Here is a 23,839-nt window from a genome sequence, read left to right on the forward strand (position 1 = left end):
AAGACACACACTCAAAGTCCCATTTCTAGCAGATAAGGAGGCACTGAAGACGGTTTGTCCCACTGACCACCTCCTGCCCCCAGCTCGTGTCAGTGCTCAGAGTCAAGTGCCAGCAGTGTGCACATGCTGAGGTAAGGAGTGCAAGTATGTAAGCATTAGCGAGAAATGGGATCTGCCTGGTTTTAAGACTAAACAGGCAATGAAAGAAAATACCAAACCAGAAAGCTGTGTAACTTAAATCTGTAGCTTTAGGATTTATTTATTTTTTAATATAGATCTTTTCAGATTAGTCCAGTTTTTATTTGAAAAAAAAAAAAAAAAAAAGAAAAAAAAAATTTCCCTGAATTTTCAACAGGACTGTTGGTTGCAGATGTGTCGGTACATGGATGGTCATATATAGATCCCACCCTGTTCTACTTTAAAGATCAACATGATGTAGGTGTTCTGGCAGCTAAACAAGGATGTGACTTTCTTCACAATTTCTGCTGAAAAGTGGTGACATTTAGCAAATGTGTACAAGCTTGTCTAGGTAAGACAAGAATCAGATTAATTAGACTTCAACACTGCACAGATGACAAGCCATGAAAGCACACCTCCCTGTGTCAGCACTTCCAACCATGAGCAGAAGCTGACTGATCAGTCCTCTGCTGTTTTTACTTTCACTTCTGTTGCATTCAAGACAACTTTCTAGCATCACTAAGATAGCCATCCTTAAAGATCAATGAAAGTTGTATTGAAAGAGCCCTGGGGAGATGGGTCTCAGTTTCCTTGCTAGGCAGCAGTGCAGTGCTTTTGCTCTTTTTTCTCCATCCTTTGCTCTCTTCCCAGCAGTCCCTTTGGCTGTGGGAAGCCATCATAACTCCTGGTATTGTGAAAAACTGACAAAACAGTCTGATTTACCTTTTAAAAGTGTATTACAACCAGAGGTATCATTTTTTAACGCTTCTGATTATTTTTTGAGAAATTAAATCACTCTTCCCCAAGCACAGGTCAGCAGATAAGAAGCCCTCTGCGGAGCACTGATTGATCTGCAGCCTCCCCCTTCACCTTCTGCCTGCCCACAGGTCTCCCTGTCCAGAGAACGCACTGCTAAGCACTCTTCAATTCAGCCTTTTGCCCAGAAAAGGTTTCTGCTTTTCTAGAACTGCCTAAAACTTACTACTATCAAAGCAGCTCTTAATATCCTGACTTAAAACTACTTCTCAGGCCAGCTTGAGTTCGTAATTTTTACTTAACAGAGATTGGTTGATGAATTGGGTGCATCTGCACAATCTTCATCTGAATATGACTGGATGTTTGGCAAAGTGCAACTCCTGAAGAAACATCATTTCACATCCCGGTAAACATGATGACAGGTACATTAACTTGTAAGGCTCTTTGTGTATTACATTTTGATGATTAATACAGTATAGGATTATTTAATGTACATTTAACAGATGTTAAAAAAAATTTAACATTTAACAGATGTTAAAAAGAAGTTACCTATCTATCTGACAGATTTTAAAGAGTGTTCAGTGGGGAATAATCACCAAACATGAAACGTCCCCAGTGTTCTGCTGTGGTTGGCACTGGGACCAGCATATTGCTCCACCAATGGATCAAACACAGCCATTTGCATTTAATTTTGCATATGGCGCAGGAAGTGATGAAATGGCCACTCACACAGACAGATCTGCTCAATCCCTGAAAAACAGAAAAAAAAACCAGAACTTTTCCATACAGACAGTTAAAGCTGAATACAGGTCTGTATGATGAGTGCCATAAACACACCTGCCAAGAAACTGGAGATGAGTTGCTCTGACTTCACTGCTGTTGGCCACAGAGGACCACGGTGTGATGCTACAGCCAAGGGTTCAAAACAAATGCACAGGGAAAGGGCATTGAGGCAGGGGGCTGCTGTTAACTCTGCACATAGCTTTCAGGAACTGACCTTTGTCAATGCAGGTATTTAGCAACACAATGTAGGAAAGAGCTTCAGCACTGTTTGAAGTTATGTATTTTAAAGAATCATAGAATCATTAAGGTTGAAAAAGACCAGTAAGATCATTTAATCCAATGGTCCATCCATCCCCACCACAACCACTGACCAGTTCCTCAGTGCCACATTCACATTGTTCTTGAACAGCACTAGAGACGGTGACTCCTCCTCTCCCCTTAGCAGCTTGCACCAATGCAACATCACTCTTTTGGAGAAGAAATTCTTCCTAATATCAAACCTGAAGGAAGGAAGCACTGGCACTGAACTCTGAGACACTTTTCAATCAGAAACTTTCAGTAGGCATCAAAACCACAGTAATAAGCCATGTGAACTAAGCTTTTTTCCTAAAAAAAGAATTAAACAGCAGCAAAACACCCAAGGCAACTGTTGTATGTCATCTTTGGTCATTTATTTGCTATGAGTCACATTCTGAAATATAAGAAACACTCAGGAGAAAGTCTTTACAGATATCACCAATCTCTTTGTACACAAAGTTCATCGTTAATACACTTGTGTTCAGTAGTATCACTGCTGTCAAACAACAGGTATGTGTTGGAGAAGCTATAATAGTGAAATTTGGTGTAATTCTACTCCTTTTTAGCAACTTTTGATGCTTTAGCAACAACTCTGCATGCTACTATAATTCCAACTACATATCACAGCATGCTGTGCCTATTTTGTTTTTACCAAACATTATGCTATCAACAGGCCAACAGCTGCTCTGGGCAGTACTTGGTGTCTGTATGTGTAACAGCGCTGTTCTGCAGCTGCATGTTGTAGGTGGAGAATGTAGAGGAACTTACTAAAGGCCTAAGAAACTGAGGTTGGCTGAGGACAAACTTCTGTGAAGCACGCTGGCTTGCAAAACATGGAGGGATTTTAAAAGGAGACAGTTTAATCACTTAATAGAGCTCACTTCATTGTGATCATGACTTAAAAAACTGCTATTCTGGAAGAGAATAGGTGCTCTCTAATAAATGAGATGAAGCACATAATCTTATGTCAAATATGATGGAAATATATTTAAGATTTTTCAAGGATATGTAGTCTGCAAACACGATTATATCTAAAATTGAATATGTATAAAACTGACCGACGTTAAGAGCGTAATAGGTGATCCTTACTCAAACTGAGAGAACATAAGGGAAAAATATGCCATCATATAATTGAAGACTGATACTGTACATCAATAATCTCTAAGCTAGAGTTAGATGTGGAATATTATGATATAATTAAGGAAAATTTTTATACAGCTGACATACTTTTCATCCCTTACAAAGTATGTGCACAGTATTTCTTTCATCACATCCTGCAACAGGGAATACTGAAGTTTGTTGATCGTTAACTTCACACACAACAAAAGCTTTCTGAGTGTTGCTTTTTCACTCCAACTCTTTCACTGTAGGAAACGCAAAAAGGCACAAACAGAAACAAATCCAATAAGAACTGGCCCTCTATTCTACCAGAGCAGGCTGTTCTGCATGCACACATAAAAATAATAATCGGTCATTAATAAAGACTAAACATTTGTAAAAAAGGTCTGGTTTGAAGACCAACCCAGTCTGAGCATCTTCAGTAGATTAATTGCTATGAGATCATATGTCTCTGCTGCAAAGACTAAATGGAAGTTTTAGTGTGCTGCAAGCCAGCTGCATCAATGTAACTTATTCCTCCTAGTCAAGCAACGTCAATTTCAGAAGCAGTTATTATCCACACCCTTTCTTTTAATGTTCTTTTTTTTGAAATAATATAAATCGCTACTATAAGAGAACTGGAAATGTTGCTAATTAGTACCTTTCCTCTGAAGGCTAAGATTCTGAATTATTCCTGATCTTGTACTGAATCCATTAGAAAAAATAAAATCAGTTGTCCTTATTCTAAAGCAGCATTTCCTTCTCTTCCTTAGGAAGGGAAAAGTTAATCTTCCACTAGAAGTGTATATTCTCAGATTTTAGTCTGATCTAAATTTGTACCAGATCTCTACAAAGATGCATGGCAGAAGGATAGTCATTGCTGTATAAATCTGTGACAAGAGTTCTCTAAAATACGCAACCCTTCCACACACCCAACCTCTCGCAGCACAATTATACAGCTCAGCAGCTGCATGAGCCTCAGTACCTTTAAAGAACAGCACAGGATTTTCTCTATTTCTTAATTAATTAAAAGGACCATCTGATAGAATATATAGCATACAATACTAAATTAGGTTAGAGGATTAGTTTGGAGGATTTATCATGTGTAGTTTGCATGTATTCACAAAACGGAGAACAAAATTCTCACATTAAATGGGCTGTAATTTTTAAGGAGATTCATACTTGGTGTCAGAATCTGATGCCCAGTACATACTTTAACTGTCTTGTCTAATCCTTAGCAAATTCCTCCGCCAACACAGCTAGATTTATACCACTACTACTACCAGCATCTGGATTGGAGAAATCCCAGGGGTGTTACCAAGATGACTTTATGCACTGCCAACATATAGGATTTATCAAATCACGGCAAGCCAGCATGAGGCAGAGGAGAGCTGGTGACATCATCACTCATGCTGAAGGTGCATTTGGTCCTTTACAGCACCACTGGCCTGGGGGGCAGGAAGATGCCCCAGTCATTGTAAAGCTCAGTGACACCCACTAGGATGCCGAATAAAACCCAAGTGCATAGGCCAGACTCCTCAGGTTGGTCTGCATAAACAAATGTGGCCATTAGCGCCCTGTAGCATCATAGTGTACTACCAAACTAACAAAGACAAGGGAAGTGCTACCACACTGATTCTATAATTAAAGTTTTATTATCTTCTGTTTTTAATTTTACAAGACGTGGTTAGGTAAGATGCAGAGAAGACATTTGTTTTCCCTGCATTTTTGTTTACTGAAAGACAGTTAGAATATTGGTTCTGTTAAAATGCAGTAAATTATGTAGGTATGCACTTTTCTAAGGGAAAAGCTGCTTGTTAGATAGTGTGTAACTCAGTTCAAGGTGTTCTACCTTTAGAAACCAAACTCAACTATGGCACCAGACTGGCGACAAATATTTCCAAGACAGAAAAAGTAAAGATTAAAACAACACAGCACCTCTTGAAGTGCTGTCATGCATCCAGAGATGTCTGACAGTGAGAAGGTATTGTGAGTGGACAGATTTTGCCTAAAAATTGCATTGAATCAATGCATCTGACTTTCAAGTCCCACTAGAAGAAAGTATTGATGTAATGGGTGATAATAACATGCGCGGCTGTGACATCTCTACTTCAGTGACCAGAAAAAGTATCAGCCAAATATCGTAGGTTAGCAGTCATGATTTAACCTGGTTATGGAAGTTACCTATGGAAAGGATTTAAGCAAAGAGCTAATTTGCCTTTACCACAGTTTCCAGAGTTGCTAATAAAGCCTTCATCTGTTCTCCAGGAAAAACACACATGCATGCAGATACCTCTTCAATAAACTGTGGTAGCTTTTGGAAAGTTTCTAGCTCCTTAAAGTATGTATCTACTAACCAATGTGCAGGAAATGTGTCTTCCATCTTATGGCTATCAGCAGTCATTACTAGAAGCATACTTGAATGAGCTACCTCTCTGAGAGTTAAAGTAAAAGGTGAAAACAGATTATAAACAGAACAAAAATTGAGCAGCATCTTGTTAAATAAAACCAACCACAACTCTTTTTGCTGATTGCTGACATCTTGTTGTATATGTTTGTTGAAACTTTCAATTTTCTCTTCTGGAAGAACAATGTTCAGAAGTTCTTGCTTTACTGGCAGGGACTGAACATAATCCAGTGGCAATTTTCCATTGGAGTCCCTGTGCTGTAGAAGGACTGGTCCTGAAGGAAAAATACAAATATTAATAATATCATGTTATTGACAGCTGAGCATAACATGTTATAACATGTTATAATAACATGTTATTGGCAGCTGAGCAAGATGTTAATGTTTTGGGTTGGTGAGGTTTTTTTTGCCAGAAACTAGGAGTCTCTTTAAATTCCTTTTTGCACTAAGTTATCTTCACACAACTGATGAGGTAGAATTAGCAACACAATTTAGATGCAGAGAAAAACATTATAACAGTATCGTTATGCTATTTTTATGATTTTCTCCCTGGCTTTCCTATAGTGAAAAAATGAAGAATTATTATATAGAACTGTAAAAGAAGTTAAAATCTATCTTATCCTAAAATTTCAAGTTGCAACACACAGAATATGTAAAAAGTTAGCTAATGTTATTACTGATGCACATGATCATCAAGGATTTTACAAGGTAGGTTAATTGCTGACACTGTCTGAAAATTAATGGCAATTTACTATGATGGTCTTTACCTTCCTGGGTGGTGTGGCCAACCTGGTATTAGGCTATGCAGAAAGGTAAACCATTGAGATAGGAAGCCTAGTTTTTCTTAACTAAGGTACAAATTCATTTTGAGTAGGTTTCTGCAAAAATTAATTATTACCATAAGTAGATTTAAAGAAAGGGAATGAGACATGTCTTACTTGTTCGGATTATAGTAAATTCTTTCAGCACTTCCTGTTTATTAGTACAATGAAGCTATTAAACAGATTACAGTATGTCTTATAAGTTTAAGAAAAGCCATATAAAAAAATGAAGTGGGATGAAACAGCTTTAGGTGATACTTTTCAAAGGTGAAAACAACATAAATCTGCTTATGTAAATCTGGGTTACTATGCTAAAGCAATGATGCAATTTTATAACTTTATGTTTTCAGAAATGTATTTTAATTACTAATTAATTACAACTTTTAAAAATTACTAGTTAATTACAACACATGACATATCTCCATTACAGGTCTTAGCTTTGCTACGATTGAAGTCGCAGATATAAAACATAACTTCTGCAAGTTAAGGACTTCTTAAGGGAAAGAAATGGAAGAAGCTATTGCTTAGATATATTCTAAGTTACTGAGCTGACTAAATACAGACTGAAAGGGTAACATGCTTTCTACCCATAGTCTTGTCAGCTACTTGACAGGCCAAAACCCTGAGTATGACAAAGGCAAGGATAAGGGTGAATGCAGCCTTATAGTTGCCAGAAAACTTTGATGAATGCAAGTAGAGCTCTTCCCCTAGGACAACAGGATCCTATTCCTCACAATAGTCTAGGAAAAATGCACATCTGTCAGTGCAGTGCCACTTCCAATTGAGGAGCTGGGCTTAGGGCGGTATTGGCTATTGCATCACTTAGACCGATGGAACTGAGCCCGGTATTGGCTTGGCATGTCAGATGCGTGGCTCAGTAGATACACAAAACACCTGGGAGCTCCAGACGTCAAGCTCAGCAAACACAGAGAGGTAGACCTGCTGAGGAATGTATCGATCATGAGCCAGTGCTTGCAAACAGACAGAAATAGCCTTTAGGGGGCAGGAGAAGACTGTAAATACAGAGGGTCATATGCCAACAACGAAATAAAATTTTGTTTCTTCAGCTTAATTAAGTAATAGGCCATCTAAATACAGTGTATTATTTTACCTTAAGGCTAGAAACAGAATCATCTTTATTGAAAAAGTTTAGACTCATCATATCATGCAAAGAGATTAAATTGACACAGTAGGTCAACAGTAAAGATAGTGCAAATTGTCATTTTAGTAAACTAATTAAAATAATTTCATATTGAAGATCAATCTTCTGTTTTTTAAAAACAAAACATGTTAATTATCTTGATACAAGATATTTTGAAATGAGATACAACCAGTTTCCTGTCACTGAAGAAAAAATACTGTTTAAAATATTTACCATGGGTCCACCTAAGGGACAATGTGTTTTTCTTAGAAACTAAGACATCCCTCCCACTATTATCCCTAAACAGCAGTTACCACAATTACAATATAGATCCCTTTCTTAAACTAATTACCAAGCTAATTGTGTTCTTCAAAGACCATCTCATTAATTTTCATAAATGCTAAATAACTTTATATTGAAATATGTGATTATAAAGAGATTTAGTGATCTATTTTTGCATTATGGTAAAAATAGGTCAAAATAAAAGAAAATCCTTAGCTTTGCTTGGTTACGAGGTAATTTTTATCTTCATTAGTTACTTAAGAGGATATAGTTACAATGCAAATGGAATAAAATGCAGAATAGAAACATTATCATCTTGGAAAAAAAAGTGAAATCTCTCATTAATTTCATATTTGGCTGATCAAGATAAATGTGAGAACAGTACCAAGGTACCTTGGCTTGAAAATATTTTAAAATAAATGTTTCATACTAACACTTCGTTTTACATAACTATTAATCAAAGCACCACAAACTTCATAAGCCCTTAGAACAGGGTTATTTCCCTAACCCAGGTTAGCATAAATGCACTCACCCCCATGCCGAAGCAGCAGCTTGCCAATTTCTACATGTCCATTTGACAGTGCATCATGCAAAGGAGTCACCCCGTCCACTTGACTGAGCAGGTCTACCTCTGGACAACGCTGCAAAATTTCACTGACACACACTGTGCTGCCATGGTTACAGGCTTCATGCAAAGGCGTCCAGCCAGCATAGTCTGAATTATAAATCAAGGGAAGTTTTAAAACAGCAGAAGTAGTATTAAAATGTTAATAATGTAATTCATTAGACAGCAAAACAGTTTACTTTTTAGTATTCATTAAGGTCAAAGTGGTAAACTGAAAAGCATCTGATAAAAATTAAATGGTATTTTAAAAAATTGATAGGAAATGTGATGTTAAAACACATTTCAGCTATAAATTAATCTTCCAGCCATTTCTGGTATGAAGTCCTTATTTTGTGTTATTTAGAATAATGCAATGTTTGCAGTATAAATGCAAACTTTATTCACAGAAGTATATTAATACACTTCCTTATCTGGATTAATTTCTTAGTTCTGTAGAGAAAATGAATAACTTACCTTTAGAATTAATGTCTATTCCAGGGAAAGAGAGAAGCTGAATCAATCTCTCCACTTTGTTTCTTATGCAAGCTCCATGCAGGGCTGTCTGTCCTACCATAAAAAATTAATAGATTACACTAGACTAGGCAAGATAGCAACTACAGAAAATAATCAAAGTGCCTGGAACTAGGAGACCTGGCTATATGCCAGAAAATTCAATAATGAGTAAGATTTTCCTTTATCCTGTTTAACCATCTTTTAAGAAAATCCAAAAAAACAAAAGAACAAAAAACAAAACCAAACAAAAAACAAAAAACAACCCACAGAGCTTCTGTTCCACCACAGATCCAGCAATGAAATTGTATTGCAAATGGTTTAACACAGGAATTATATCCCCCCAGTTCAAGGTTTAAAGCTTCAATCACACTATAAAAGCACCAAGTGATCACAGAACACCAAAAACACTGGGTTTTGAAGCAATAAAACTTTAGAGTGCAGTTGCCCTCCCTTCAATTTATTCATGAACCTACGTTAAAATGTATGGTTCTTTTTACACAGCATTTATAGCTTAATTCAAATGAATGTTTCTGGCTAAGCACGAGTGCCTCTACACACTCAAATATAATTCAGAACTTCAAATCCGTTAACAGATGGTTTGCTGTTTCTCAATAGGCTGTCTGACTTGGCTACAGTAGCAAGGGAGGGGGGAAAGAGGGAGAAACAAATGAAGGGGTCCTAATAATAATAATAATAATAATAATAATAATAAAAAGAAAGTCCTCTGAAAAAAAATTCCTAGCCTTAGCATCGCATAATGCAGAAGTGTGAAAAACTGAACATCAAGAAACTGAGAACTGCTGGTTGTACGTAAAAACACAATTAGTCTCCGCATGATAAAAAGTTCAGACCCATTCTGAACACTGTTTTGCTTTCACTACATGATTAGGTTTGAACAAGAGCCAGAGAAGAATCTTGATGCCAGGTGAAAGATGATGCAACAAACATCTTAGAAATGAAAAATATCTCAGGGTAAATCCCTCGGCATTTGCAATGAGATTAACATAGTGTATTTTGTTATGTCAATACCTTCATTATATAAATCTGTCAGCTTCATACTCATTCTTTCAACAGTAGATACTACTTAAATTTTGGCAGGGAAAGAATGAAAAAAAAAAAAGCTTTTTTTTTGCTTTCTTTCTTTTTTTTTTTTTTTTTAAACACCCTAGTCCTTCAGCTCACTTTTCTTTCTAGAAGACAGCCTGTAATAATTCACATCAATTTTACTTGCAAAAGCAATAAAGAGAAAGCGAACCAATTTTAAAAATGCATGGTCTGGCTCTGTTACTGAAGCGCTCTTAAATCCCAAAAGAGAGTGAGGTTTTTTTTCTCCTTCAGTGTTTGTTATGCAATTCTGATTATAATTTTTTGAACAATCCCGGGTTGCTTTCACCAGATTTTGCTAAGCCTAGGTGTCATGATTCATATAGCTGTGTTTTGAGTGATACAGCTAAATTTCTGATGATAAAGATGAGAGTTCTAACAAGTACCTCATTCTGTTGAGGTAAAGCCTCATGTAAAGCACAATTTATTAGATCTGTGTAATAAGTAGGAATTGAATGAATTACTGCAGTGCTGTTTTATTCCTTAGGTACTTGGGTTCCAGTATAGCTAAGACAAAAGCCAAATGCCTTTCATAGTCTGGGCTGAATGCCTAGAAGAAAACAGTCCATATGCTTAACACAGCTATGTAACGTAGCATACTCCTCAGTCTTTGTTCACAAAATGTCTAGGACTGAAAGCGGTGAAGACCGAATTATACTTTCAAATCAGAAGACGTTGATCCTACCAAGCACAGGTTGAGGTGGATTAGCAAAGTAAGACGGGCAAGACTGGAATGAGCTCACACAAGCTGTACACCGTATTTAATATCTAGGGGGGGAGGGGAATGAAGAAGGCAGCTTTATTCCACCATATATACAATTCTTCCTTTCAAACAGACATTGAAAAAAAGGGAACAAGAACCATATGAAAATAATTTTTGGATGTAAGCATTCATCAGGTCAAGATTTTTTAATCTGAAACCATCAGTTCTAACCATATAAAGTCTCCAACACAGATTAGATACATGGAATACCTTTAGCATTTCTCTTGTAAAAATGCCCCTCTTCAGCCCAAGGGGAACAATTCTCTTTGGTGTCTGAAGCCTTGGCTCTCTTCCTTGTACAGCACTTACTGTCTCTGAAAAAAGAGCTAAGGGGACACATCTAAAATCTCCACTTCATATCTTTTATGTATGTACTTAGTGCCTTTAAAGTATATAAACATCAAACTTAGACTTACACATTTCAGAGTTATTTCTAGAATGTCCTAATGACGTAATTTTCACATCATTTAATTATAACTGTATTTAATACAGCAATAAAATTAAATTATCTATAATTAAACTTTTTTAAAAGGTAATTTTGTGGATTGTTCAACTTATCTGTGTATCCTTTACATCAAATATTGGGAAAATATGACTACTTTCATTTGCGTAAGTTGAGAAGGAGGAATGGGAAGGAAGGGGGAATTCCAGCCCAGAGGTTGGACTACAGGTTTAAAACTGAGCTTTCTGTCAGCTGTAGTAATTTGTAAACAACAAAACAGGTCATATAAAGTTCAAGAAATGTGTCAGGTCAGAAGCTGTCCCCCAGAGCAGAATAAAATTGGTGATGTTACAGGCATTACTTACGGTAGATCAGGCAGCACTTTGACTTGGTTCTGCTCATCACCATTTAGCATCTGTAATGCCCTCTGAGGTGCAGGGCATGGCCAATGCCCTATTTTCTTTTTTTTATGTACTTTTCTTGTCTCACACATCCCTGCCTCCCGCAAAGCAAGAAAATAGGGACCAACCTGTTGCAAAAGTAATATTTTAATGTAATTAAAAAGTAATTAACTTTTTGATGTAGTCTTTTTTGCTGTATCTCTTGTAAAACTGCCACCTACCACCCACACCCTATTTTGCACCTTATTTTTTATAAACATGATCCTTCCATGACTTGTAAGGATCTTGAATTGTACAGTCTACAGCAATCTGTATAGATTGCTTAATGTCATCTCTGTAGTTTATTTATTTTCTTAACTATTGTTGTAATTCACTCCTGTAAGCTGGCCTCAGTGGTGAGTAAAGTGTCTGGAAAATGGAAGATTTTAGATCACTTTTTTTTTCCACAGCTAAGATTTTCATCTCTTTAGCTGGACGTAAGACTGAAACAAAGCTAACTGATTCTAAGCTACTTAATGGAAGCACGTACAAGCTTTCTTCTCCCAGTCCACGAAGAAAAACCCAGGGAGCAATATGGCAAAGAATCACTCCCCTCTTTCAACCCTTCTAAGCTGGAAGCTGGAATAAGCTTCTTGACACTATGAAGGCAATAAGCTAGTTAGTTAGCTTTATGGTGCTCTTTGTAGAAGTTTTGGCTTTTTTCTAGCAATACAGAGCTTCCAATCCAACCTTACACCTCTTTTTAAAAAGTCATGCAAGTTTTTTGCATAGTCCTGTGAGGGAAATCATTCAATAACTACACAATCATTAACTTTCATTAAAGAAGGCTTTGAGTACGTAAGAGATCACTACAATTCTGCAAGTCACTTGCTGTAGAGGGACTTTTTACAGGCACTGTATGATTATCAACAGCAAGTAGGAAAGCACTCTCTGGATATACTGAAAAATACAGTTGATAAGATGCTGTGTGAAAGGAAGGTGCAAAATTGGACCAAGTTGATACTTGTTGTATGGAACAGGAATGAAAGAATAGTCGTGGTAAGGAAAGCCACAAAGATCACATGAAATATTTTCAATCTCTTCAAAATTTTTTTCATTGAGAAGCAGAGATTGATCAATAGTCATAGTAATACTAAAAACAGTAATTGTTGCTGTGTATATGTTGACAACATTTGTTAAATACTAGATCTTGTTGGTTATTTTTAAAATTTTGACAGTCTTCTGTTCATGTTCTGTTTCTATTAATAAAAAATAATCTCTGTTCAGAGTAAATTCCTGTAGTTTGAGAAAACTTAGCTATGGAGTAATTTATAACAGTATAACTTTGTCTTTCTTTGACTTTATCTATACAATTTTAGGTCATATAGCAAGTTATGAATTTCTTATTCTCATTAGTCTTTACCATTAAGGTTACTGCAAAGTGGCTCCAAATTAGGTCATGTCATTCCTGTGTGGTCTCCCTGACTTGTGACTATGGTCTTCCTGACAGTAACTGTGGGTCTGAAAATTCAATTTGTATTTCCTAATAAGCAATCACAGTTTGTGACTTTGAAGGCAAGATAAAGTCTACAAGTAGAAGAAAGTTTTTAAGAGGACAGATTCATAGAAATATACTCTGGTTCAGAATCACAAAATTCTGTATCTAGCAGCAAAATAATAGACTGTCACTTCTTCAAAAATCTGAAAGAAAAAAGATCCCTGAAAAACTATGCAATATTTTGCATTTTCCTTAATTACAAATATAATATTGCAATAAATGATTCACATCAAAGATTGCTTTAAAAATCGTTGATTTTGACTTCTCATGATAGTTGCAACAGATTAATTTTACAATATGTTACCAATTCTTTAGCAAGAAAATTTCACCACTGTTTTGAACCCTGCCCTCAAGCAAAAAGAAACACAAATGCAGCAGTTTCCACAGGTAGAAGTGTATACATGCAGTGAACATGATTTCATACCACAAAAAAAAGATGTTTTCCAATACTTTAATTAATATAATTATTTTTGAAGCACTTAAGTGTGCTAGATATTAAGGAATGTAAGAATTACTTACTATTTTTTGAAGAGAAAGAGGTTCTGTAGAAATAGTTACATTTCTCTGTAAACACATTTTTTTAAAAACTGCTTCAGCAACAAACATTTGAAGCCAGAGGGATGGTATGGAACAAATGAACATTTTAATATCACATACTGAAAAATCTGGATGAAGGCAAAGAGAAGAGAAAGAGCCTTAAAATCAGTATATACAAACCTATACATGTATAGTCGTCTAGAATATATATCTTACTGATTTTTAATTCTTCAATTACAGATTTGTAAGTTATTCTCCATGAAATTTACAATAGTCTTATTAAAACAGATTTAGAATCATAGAATCATAGAACCACCAAGGTTGGAAAAGACCTAAAAGATCATCCAGTCCAACCATTCACCTATTCCCAATAGCTCCCACTAAACCATGTCCCTCAACACAACATCCAGCCTTTCCTTGAACACCCCCAGGGTCGGTGACTCCACCACCTCCCTGGGCATCCATTCCAGTGCCTGACCACCCTTTCTGAAAAGTAATACTTCCTCATGTCCAGCCTGAATCTCCCCTGCCGTAGCTTGAAACCATTCCCTCTGGTCCTATCACTAATGACATGAGAGAAGAGGCCGACCCCCAGCTCACTACAACCTCCCTTCAGGAAGTTATAGAGAGCAATGAGGTCTCCCCTGAGCCTCCTCTTCTCCAGGCTGAACATTCCCAGCTCCTTCAGCCTCTCCTCATATGGCCTGTGTTCCAGACCCCTCACCAGCTTTGTTGCCCTTCTTTGAACACGTTCCAGGGCCTCAATATCTTTCTTGCAGTGAGGGGCCCAAAACTGGACACAGTACTCGAGGTGCGGCCTCACCAGAGCTGAGTACAGGTTTACCCATCACCTGACAAGAAGACCAGCTATATAGAAAAGTCAACTTATATTTGCATTTAAAATGCAAAGAAACACTTCTTACTATGCCAAACATTCAAAAAAACCACTCATAATACAGTATTTTAAAACTTATAGCTTGATTTTGAGATAAAATTATTCATTCAGTGAAATTATGCAAGTGATTTAATTTAAAATTTCACAAGACATAATACAAACACAATTCAGGTAAAAAAAAAAAGTAACATGAAGAAAAAAAATCTGTCTAAGTTATGGACAGGAATTCTATATTAGAAGTGACGTTATGCAAATTCCAACATTTTTCAGATGAACCTATCATCAGGCTTATCTTTGGCCTATCTCAATTTTTTTTCTTTTGCTTTGTTTTGTTTTTTAGAACAGGAATGGTGGATACTGAAGCACACTGTATTGCCGTAGTGTTAGACTTCTGAGAAATGCTCACACAGAAGGTTATCAACTAACACAATGAAACAGAAGAACAAGTTTTAAGGGTACAGATATCTTCTACTCCAAACTGACAGAATCTTACAAGAATTCTGCTATAATTTTTCGTAAGAGCCATTGTCCAATCTGTAGGGATCACCATTTAGTAATTTTTATTCTTTATATCCTATGAAGATTGTTTCCATGCATACTCTGAATGGATGAAGAAGCACATAAAAACACTGTTTTCTATTTGTAAGCAAGAAAGTGAGAAAGTAATACTGAAATTTATTTACTAGATTTTTCCTAATATATTTTCTAATATATTTCTAGAGCTATAAAGTTCTAGAGAAACTGCAAAAGCTATAGAACTAAAAGTACCATTGATATAAATACTGTAAAGTCCAACTGATCTGTTTTTTGTTGTTGTTATTGTTTTTAATCTAAGACACATTATAATGTGTCTAAGAAATGTTATAATATTCTCTAAGAAAGACCAGAGTGGAACTATTTGCTATAGAGTAAGATTTTAGTTTAATTCTTTTCAGTACAAATCTTCTCAAGTGTCCAGATAGAAGCACCAGCACTTTACATGAAGCCTATCCACACCTGTCTCTAGAGAAAATGATGACTGATCATATCCTGAAATCAGGATAAAGAGGTAGAAAAGCTGAGTTACAGTTTTCAAAGCATTTTCGAATTAAAAACAAAACAAAACATGGAAATATATTTTGAATATGTAATAGAGAAACATTGAGAAGTTTTTCTAAGATTATTTCTTGTTCCAGTTGAGTTCGTCTTCCCTACATGCTGAAACAATAGCTACTGCAGAGGATATCCCATTTAGTTTTAGTCATGACATTTATATTTATCTAGCATAATGTTTAACCCTGTCTTCTATTTTACATCAATACCTATAGAGATTTATTTAAAAGGACTTTAATCAGAAAGCAGTTCTGTTTAGTCTTTGCTTGGAAGAGACACAAAGCCTGCCACATACACACAGATATACACAGATCTAAGCTGTTTCCTGCATACATATGCATCACATTGTACAACTGCATGGCTGCAAAAGGAAGTAAAATATAACTCGAATGCAAACTGGGAATTTTAATTGAGGGCTCCTTAGTATATCTGATTAAGATTCTCAGATGCATTTCAAACACTCACCATCACAGGCAATGGCAATGTAGCGTGCTAAATCATCAGCTATTTGATGAAATACATTTCTGTCCATAAGCAAAGCTGAGACGATCCAATAATCCACTACAGTTCCAAGGATTGCATTTAATAGACAAGCTATTTCATGTCTGAAAGCCTAAAAGGGAAAGAAAAGAGTATCTAAGGACCTGTACTGTACAGTAAATTCATGCTGATAATGTAACAGTAATAACACTGGAAAACATCTTCAGATAAAAGCCCACTGTGTTGCCATATCTTCTTCACTGATATTTCTTTTTTCTGCTCAAAAGCCAACTGCTGAAACCGGGTCAACAAAACTAATTATGTCACTGAGGCCACATCAATTAAGATTTGGAGAAATACAAATTATTTTGAAACACAATTTCTAAAACACCATGCAAATTACAGGGATCTTATCCTCCTTGTTCTATCAGAATTCTCTTTTCCTAAAGTTACCATCACAAAATCAAAGGCCCTGTTGTGATCAATCACATATACCTGTATCAAAAAGGAGCCTGGTTGGAAAGTTGAAAGTATTACTCTCCTGCACAGAAAAAGTATGGGAGATTAGGATACTGTATTATGATTAAAAAACAAAACAAAAAAAACAACACACAAAACCAATTAAAAGAGCAGCAGCATTTATAGAAGCAACAGAAGAAAGGACACTAACCTTACCATATTCTCTCCTGAACCTGCAAGAAAGGCCATGTGCAGATAAAGAAAGCAAGGAAAAATGTATCCATTGTAGAGGGAACACATGAAATTAACATCACAAAATTAGCAGAACTACCTAAGTGCCACAGAATCGCTATGGCTACACTTCAGCACCTGCTGATCCACTGCATTCTGGAAAAAGAGAATGCATACTTCACAACAGTGAACACAATTTTGGATAAGAGGGAAATCAAGCCAAATACATGTTTATTGGTCAGTTTTTGACTAAGGAATAAGAAACAGAACTTTTCTGTCTTTTGTTGTGCTCTCACACCACAATCAACTGTTCTTACACTCTTTTATGAACAAAACATGTTCAGGGTTGGTCTAAAACTTTGAAAGTATTTCCTCAGCAGCTGGAAACCGCCAATGACTGAAGAAGTTTTAGCTTCATCAAGAACACAGACAAAGCCAAAAGAGATACAGATGAGATTTATCATAAAAGGATTACAAAATCCCAGTTGACATGGGAATTGCTACCATGTGCAACAAAGCTTCATCATGCAAATAAATAGCTTCTGCTTTCAAACTCAAGAGGCCAAATCTTAAAAAGTCAAGTCACTTTTATAGCTTTACAACTCTGTAGTTGTTTTAAACTTGCAGTTTTCCTTAAATTTAGTTGATATTGTAATGATCAAATTGAAATAAAGAAAAAAATACATAAAACAAAAACTTTCAGCAACAATATTTTTAGAATCTAAGAATAAATTCATAGAAAGCTGAGTGATCCCTGTATGCAGATCAGTAACAAAGTAAGTTCAAAAGAGCCACTTAGTTATTTGTACACATACAAAAGATATTTAGAACATTATATCAAAACTCTTATTCTGAGCAGAAAAAAACAAGTCACTAATATAAATAACATAAGTTTCTGTGCTACTGCCAAAGGCAATTTTGGATAAAGTAAAAATACTTTTACGTGAGAAGTCTTTGTTTAATCCACGATTTAGTTAAATCATGTGATTATTGTTCACTGGAACACAAGACTCCAATCAGCCAAAGCCAAGAATATTTGCAAACCACTGACTTTGGCTCTACCATTTACTATTTGTCTTTTAAACAAACATGAATCAAGTTAATTTTTAATGCTTTGTTCCTTTATATATCATCAATGAAATTGTTTTCGAAACTACTTGATTGTCTCTCTTTTCCATATAAAAAAATACTTTTCTAAAATTCCTAAGAATAATGAACTATTACAAACAGTAGTTCAAATTATTCTGAAAACATTCTTAACAGAACTGCAGTTTTATTTTTACTTACAATACCCAAGTGGATCGGATTGGCACTAACTTCATTTTCTTCACAGCAGCCTCTGTGGTGCTTTGCTTTGAATTTGTTCCCAAAACAGCATTGATAACACACAGTGTTTTTCCAATTTCCAAGCAATGCATGCACAGCATCAAGGCTTTCATATTTTTCTAATACCTGCTTGCAAGGCTAGGGAAGCTAACTGGGAAAGAAAGCCTTGATGCCTACTTTCTGGGGACACACAAAGGACTGGGAGAGGACACAGCCACAGGAGATGACCTCATCTAACAAAAGGTATGGTCCATAGCTTATGACATCATACTCAACATGAAAATCTTGTGGGGAAGAAGAAATGGGGACATCTGGAGTTACAGCATTTGTCTTCCCATGTAACTGCTATGCGTGTGGAAGCCCTGCTTTCCAGGAAGCTGCTGGGTGCACGTCTGCCAATGGGAAGTAATGAATTAACTCCTTATTCTTCTGTGGTCATATGCACACCTTTGCTTTACTTACTTAACCATCTCTGTAACTTCTCATGAGTTTTATAGTTTTTGCCCTTCCATTTCTCCCCCCTCATCCGGCTGTGGGGAGAGTGGCTGTGCAGGAGCTTGCCTGCCAGCTGAGGTCAACCTTTTGCACCATACTTAGCTAGCTGAATAACATTCAGTTAAACAATTTTTTTTTATCAAAGCCCTCTTCTCTGTTGTTAGTGTTGAGAATCAATACTATCTCATCAAGAAAAAGCACTGAAGTGGCAAGAGACTGTTGACTGTGTTAGTTGTATCAGTACAACTGACGACTGCTATTTGGCAAAGGCAATTCCTGTACTGCTGTTACATTTAATACTTTCCTCAGTCAACTACAGTGCTCCAGCGAGAGAGGTTTTAGTACACATAAAAGTTCTCATTGGAAAGCTTTTAAGTCGTAAGAAAATTTGTCTTAACTTTTTCACTTTGAATTACAGGAATTTTAGAGATGCTTTTTAGAGGTATTTTTTATGAGGTGCAATGTTTTTAGGGTAATGCAGAACTCTGAAAGTGCCTAAAACATACTTCCAAGTGTTAGAAAGGACATCAGAAATATGCGATATGATGCAAATAAAAAACTGAGTGTATCTCTTTTACACTCCTTTGTCAGATTATGTAAGACCAACTTCTGAAAGGAAGAAAAAAAACCTGCAGCTGTGGGAGGAAAGGCATTTTGGATACCATTACAGATACAGTATCACTGTGAAAAGATGCAATAACTGAATGGCTACTGGGTATTAAGAATAATAACATGTTTCTAAGTTCCAAAACTAAGTTAAAAGCTACGTTTCAAGAAACCATGTATCTCCACCAATCCTACTTGCTTTTGAACTGTGTTATGTGTAGAATTATTTCTATGATTCTATTATTTTAGCCTGATACTCAGTATTGATTTAAAAAACCTTTAGAGTAGGAAATTCTACATTCTTTGCTTCTGCATTTTTATCGGCAAGGATAATTTCCTTTTTTTTTTCCATCAAGTTGTCTCAGCAGATTAACACAGCAATGAGTGAGGATACTCAAATTCATGTCACTAATTTTATTTTTTATTTAAAACAAAAAAAATTCTATTTAACACAAAAGCAAATCACAGAATCGCAAAGGACCTTTGGAGATCATCTAGTCCAACGCCTAAAGCATTGGTAAGATTCCCTCTGTCTTCTCCAGACTGAACAATTCAGGTCTCTCTGCCTTTCCTCATAAGGGAGATGCTCCAGGCCTCTAATCATCTTTGTGGCATCTGCTCTCTAGAAGTTCTCTGCCTTTCTTGAACTGGGGAATCCAGAACTAGATGCATTACTCTAGTTGTGGCCTCACCAGGACCAAGTAGAGGGGAAGGATCACTTCCCTCACCTGCTGGACATGCTCTTTTTAATGCACTCCAGGGTACCATTGGCTTTCTTGGCTCCAATGGCCCACTGCTGGCTCATGGCCAGTCAGGACACGCTGTCCATCAGGACATGCAGGCTCTTCTTCACAGAGCTCCTCTTCAGCTCCCCTGACCTGTACTGATGCATGTGATTATTTCTCTCCAGGTATATGACTTTATCTTTGCCCATGTTGAACTCCATCAGGTTGCTCTCCACTCAACTCTCCAGCCTGTCCAGGTCTTGTTAAATGGCATCAGAGTCTCCTGGTGTGTTAGCTACTCCTTCCAGTTTTGTACTATCAGCAATCTTGTTATCAGTCCAAGTAATTCAAGATGCTGGATACGACTGGACCCAGTACCAACCTCTGAGAAATACCACTAGCTACAGTCCTCCAGCAATACTCTGTGTTGCGTATCACAACATTCTGAGCTCTGCCACTCAGTCTGTTCTCAATCCACCTCACTGTCTTCTTGCATATCCCACATTTCCTAAGCTGATCTATGAGGTTATTATGGGAGACTGGGTGAAAAGCCTTGCTGAATTCAAGGTGCGCTGTCCACTGCTCTCCCCTCATTTACACAGCCACTTCTAACCTATCTGTATACCTATAGTCTCTAATCTGTGTAACCATAGTCTTTATAGCCCCTTTTCCTTTCTTTTTCTTTGTTTCTGATACAGGCTATAAGAGACCTGGAAAACGAAACAACTACAGAGTACTTATTCCAAGAAAAACAGCAGCTCTCATTCAGAATTTCAGCATGAAATTTCTTACTTACTATAACTGTTTCTGGATTGTTCTTTTTACACATATATATCTATATATGATTACATAAATATGTTACACATTTTTTGCAACATATCTGCAGGTGAAGAAATATATACTTCTTCCCCTATAGTGCTGACTTGCTAAAATCTCTTTGAATCATATAAAAATAGATGACTCTGATATAAATATCTAAAAAAAAAAACAAACAAAAACAAACAAAATAAACCCCTCACTTTTACTGCTTAGAAATGAATTTGTTAGATTTGGTCCTCGAAAATTTTATGGAATTATTTCTCTGTTTTCATTCATAGGTATTTTCACTGGACAATTGCACAGAATTTCAACAAACTGCAAGCTGTTTGTTTCTTTCCATTAGCTAACAACCTTGTGTAAGTAGGCAGATATGGTCACCCCAGTAGTACTGTACTATCAAACAATTTATCTGATATACAGATAGAAGACTGCCTAAGCCACTCCTTTGATTTTGATTTCTAAGTATATGGTGCCAATGTGCTGCCTTTTAAGTAAATAGCTTATTAAAAAGAAAGTAGTAACAGTGAATCATATCCTTAATATGTATGAGTGAAGAATTTTGCACGCAATATGCTCTATTACTGGCATATGTTATTATATATATGTGTCTTTCTAGAATGGTTTAAAAAATTAAAAGATGAATAAAACACATTTTTCTTCTGATTGCATAACTGCGGAGAAACTGGTCATTTGGCTCCTTTGATCTTTCCAATAATGTTATTTAAGTCTTTGAACATACAAAAACATCAGTATTTCAAGTTTTAGTATAACAAAATTGAAAGTGCTGAAAGCAATGAGTTCTGTATGTAAAAACACAGCATATTGGTTTAGAATTTATTTTTGTCAAAGAATGCAAAGGAAAAGAGAATGTGTTGTCAACATACAAGACTAAAGGATAATACTGTAGTATAGAAATGCAGCTTTTTAGGAGTAGAATTTGCATCTGCGGGGATATTGTACATTATAGCACATAACAAAGCAATAGGCATTTTGGCTTTGTGACAAAAGTACAATTCTTACATATATATTTACATGTAATATAGTTGGAAATGCTCAACAAAACAAAACAAAACAAAAATCAACCCAAAATCTAAATGAGGAAGTGCTATCTTTTATGTTGTATTTTAGTATTCCTGTTTTTTCATGTAAATACTATGCCCAGCCTGCCACAAGCAATTATTCAGCTTATGCACTGAACGGTTTATAACAAAGGTATGGCTTATAGTACTGGAACTAGTGAAAAAAAGGCATGGTAGAAAAAAGAAAATGGAGTCCACACTTAAACTGCACACTCAACACCAGGAAACATATAAAAGCAGTCTCATTTTCCAAAGAAACAGAATGGTCACTAAAATCAACTGAATGCATTCCTGCCTGGTGCTCAGGACCTTTCAAAAAGTAGGTTGTTTTAATATAAATATGGGTATAGAAGCCTAATTTTAGGTGCTTTTTAATATCTTGACCAAGGATAAAAGGCAGCACTGTTTCAGGATATCTGGCTTTGATAGCACTCAAAAAAAGGTAGGAGGTCTGGCTAGGTAAAATGAGTGAAACACTCATTATCTTTCTGCTATCTTAACATAATGAAGAACTAGTAGCTATTATATTGAAAGTGCTTTTTTCTCCATGACACTTGATTTTCTACTGTTGTTCTGTTATTGTAATGAAAAAGTGAATGAAGTATCTATTTATTCTGTGCTTCCACAATAATTTAAAAGAGAACGTAGAGAGAGCAGTAAGTTTGTATTTTATGTGAGAATCTAGAAGTCAAAGATGTTTTACAAGGCCTATAGCTTCTGAAAAGAAAGAGGTGGTATAGAGGACACTCGGTATCTTTCAGGTCAATGTCCTGCTGGTCAGCAGGTCACAGAACAGCAATTAAGTTGCCTTCAATTGCATTTTTATGAAAAGATCTAGGTAAGATACCAAATGAAACTAAAGAACTTGGGAAGTAATTGGGGCATTTAATAAAATAATAAAATGTGTATTTATAGAAAATAGTAAAAAACTATTTGTTTTCTTAGCTTTCACCTTTCAACATTTCCTGAATACAATCACTGTAAAATAAGATAATCATCTCTTTTGTTACACTTTATTGTTTGGCAGAATGTTTTAAGCTTGTGTCCCTAATGACTATAGTAATACCTGCTGGTAAGGGCATGTGAAGATCTGAATGTAGCCAATAAGCTACTCATGATTCGTTTCTTCTCTGCAGATCAATATGAGAATCTTATGGATCAATTCATTTCCTTTAGTGGAGCAAAAACCAGCATGCTTCACAACAAAAGGTAGATATAACAAGCAGCTGTGATACTTATATATAATTCCTCACAAAGGAATGAACAAAGAAATGTCTTTTAAAAAAACGTCAGTCTTCATTATTTTAAAGCATAAAATTCATACTCACATCATTTTTCCTTTGCAATTCTCTGTAGGAGAGTATGACCCAATCCACTAGAATATTTATGTGTTTGGTAAAAAGCACAGAGGTTTCACTTCCCAACCAAAAGGTCTTCAGAAGAACAGTCTGTGGCATTACTTGCTGGTGCACTGAATTGGTCCCTTCAACCAAACTGTTAAAAAAAAAAGAGAAAAAAAGAAAAAAAGAAGCATGTGGAAAAACCAAAATCTTTATGCCATCTTGATTACTGTAGCTACTAGACAGAAACTTTATCTTCTGTCAAAACACATAAAGATTTGGTAATTTTTAAGTATGGAAAGATCAGACAATTTCTGATGAATAGTAAGTAAAATAATGATGACTATTAAAGTCAAACTGAAGGAATTGTAATACTGTGCTAATATATAAAGGCTGCCTTTATTACTTAAAGGCAGAGCAAAATCAAGATTTCTTCATATTTCATAAACTAAGGAAAGATAATTATCTCCCTAGTGAAAGATAACATTTAATTGATTTTTTTTTAATATCAGTATGTTCAAAATATTGCTTGCCTAACTTTAAGAATGGATATAAAAGCAATGCAAAGCTAAAAATGTAGCTTTATGAGCAACATTAAATGCTTACTGAAACTTGCAATACATTGAAAT

The 23,839-nt window shown here is 35.9% G+C and overlaps 1 protein-coding gene across 6 annotated transcripts in view; it reads right to left on the reverse strand.

Annotated features, from left to right (window-relative positions):
• Positions 1 to 442: 442 nt before the first annotated feature.
• The window catches only part of SLF1 (SMC5-SMC6 complex localization factor 1), a 44,280-nt gene continuing 20,883 nt past the window's right edge, over positions 443 to 23,839 (reverse strand). For 3 of the 6 annotated variants that reach the window (XM_048930571.1, XM_048930569.1, XM_048930570.1), the window contains exons 9-16: positions 23,199 to 23,364; positions 16,116 to 16,263; positions 13,646 to 13,791; positions 11,554 to 11,717; positions 10,957 to 11,072; positions 8,841 to 8,933; positions 8,295 to 8,477; positions 445 to 5,793 (exon numbers count right to left, since the gene is read on the reverse strand). In XM_048930571.1, coding sequence (XP_048786528.1) covers positions 5,321 to 5,793; positions 8,295 to 8,477; positions 8,841 to 8,933; positions 10,957 to 11,072; positions 11,554 to 11,717; positions 13,646 to 13,791; positions 16,116 to 16,263; positions 23,199 to 23,364 — 1,489 coding nt within the window. In that variant the 3' untranslated portion in view covers positions 445 to 5,320. Of the gene's footprint in view, positions 5,794 to 8,294; positions 8,478 to 8,840; positions 8,934 to 10,956; positions 11,073 to 11,553; positions 11,718 to 13,645; positions 13,792 to 16,115; positions 16,264 to 23,198; positions 23,365 to 23,839 lie in introns of all 6 variants that reach the window. The other 3 variants (XM_048930567.1, XM_048930568.1, XM_048930566.1) reach the window with 3 other exon arrangements.

Source organism: Lagopus muta, chromosome Z (assembly GCF_023343835.1).
Source record: "Lagopus muta isolate bLagMut1 chromosome Z, bLagMut1 primary, whole genome shotgun sequence".
Taxonomy (NCBI): domain Eukaryota; kingdom Metazoa; phylum Chordata; class Aves; order Galliformes; family Phasianidae; genus Lagopus; species Lagopus muta.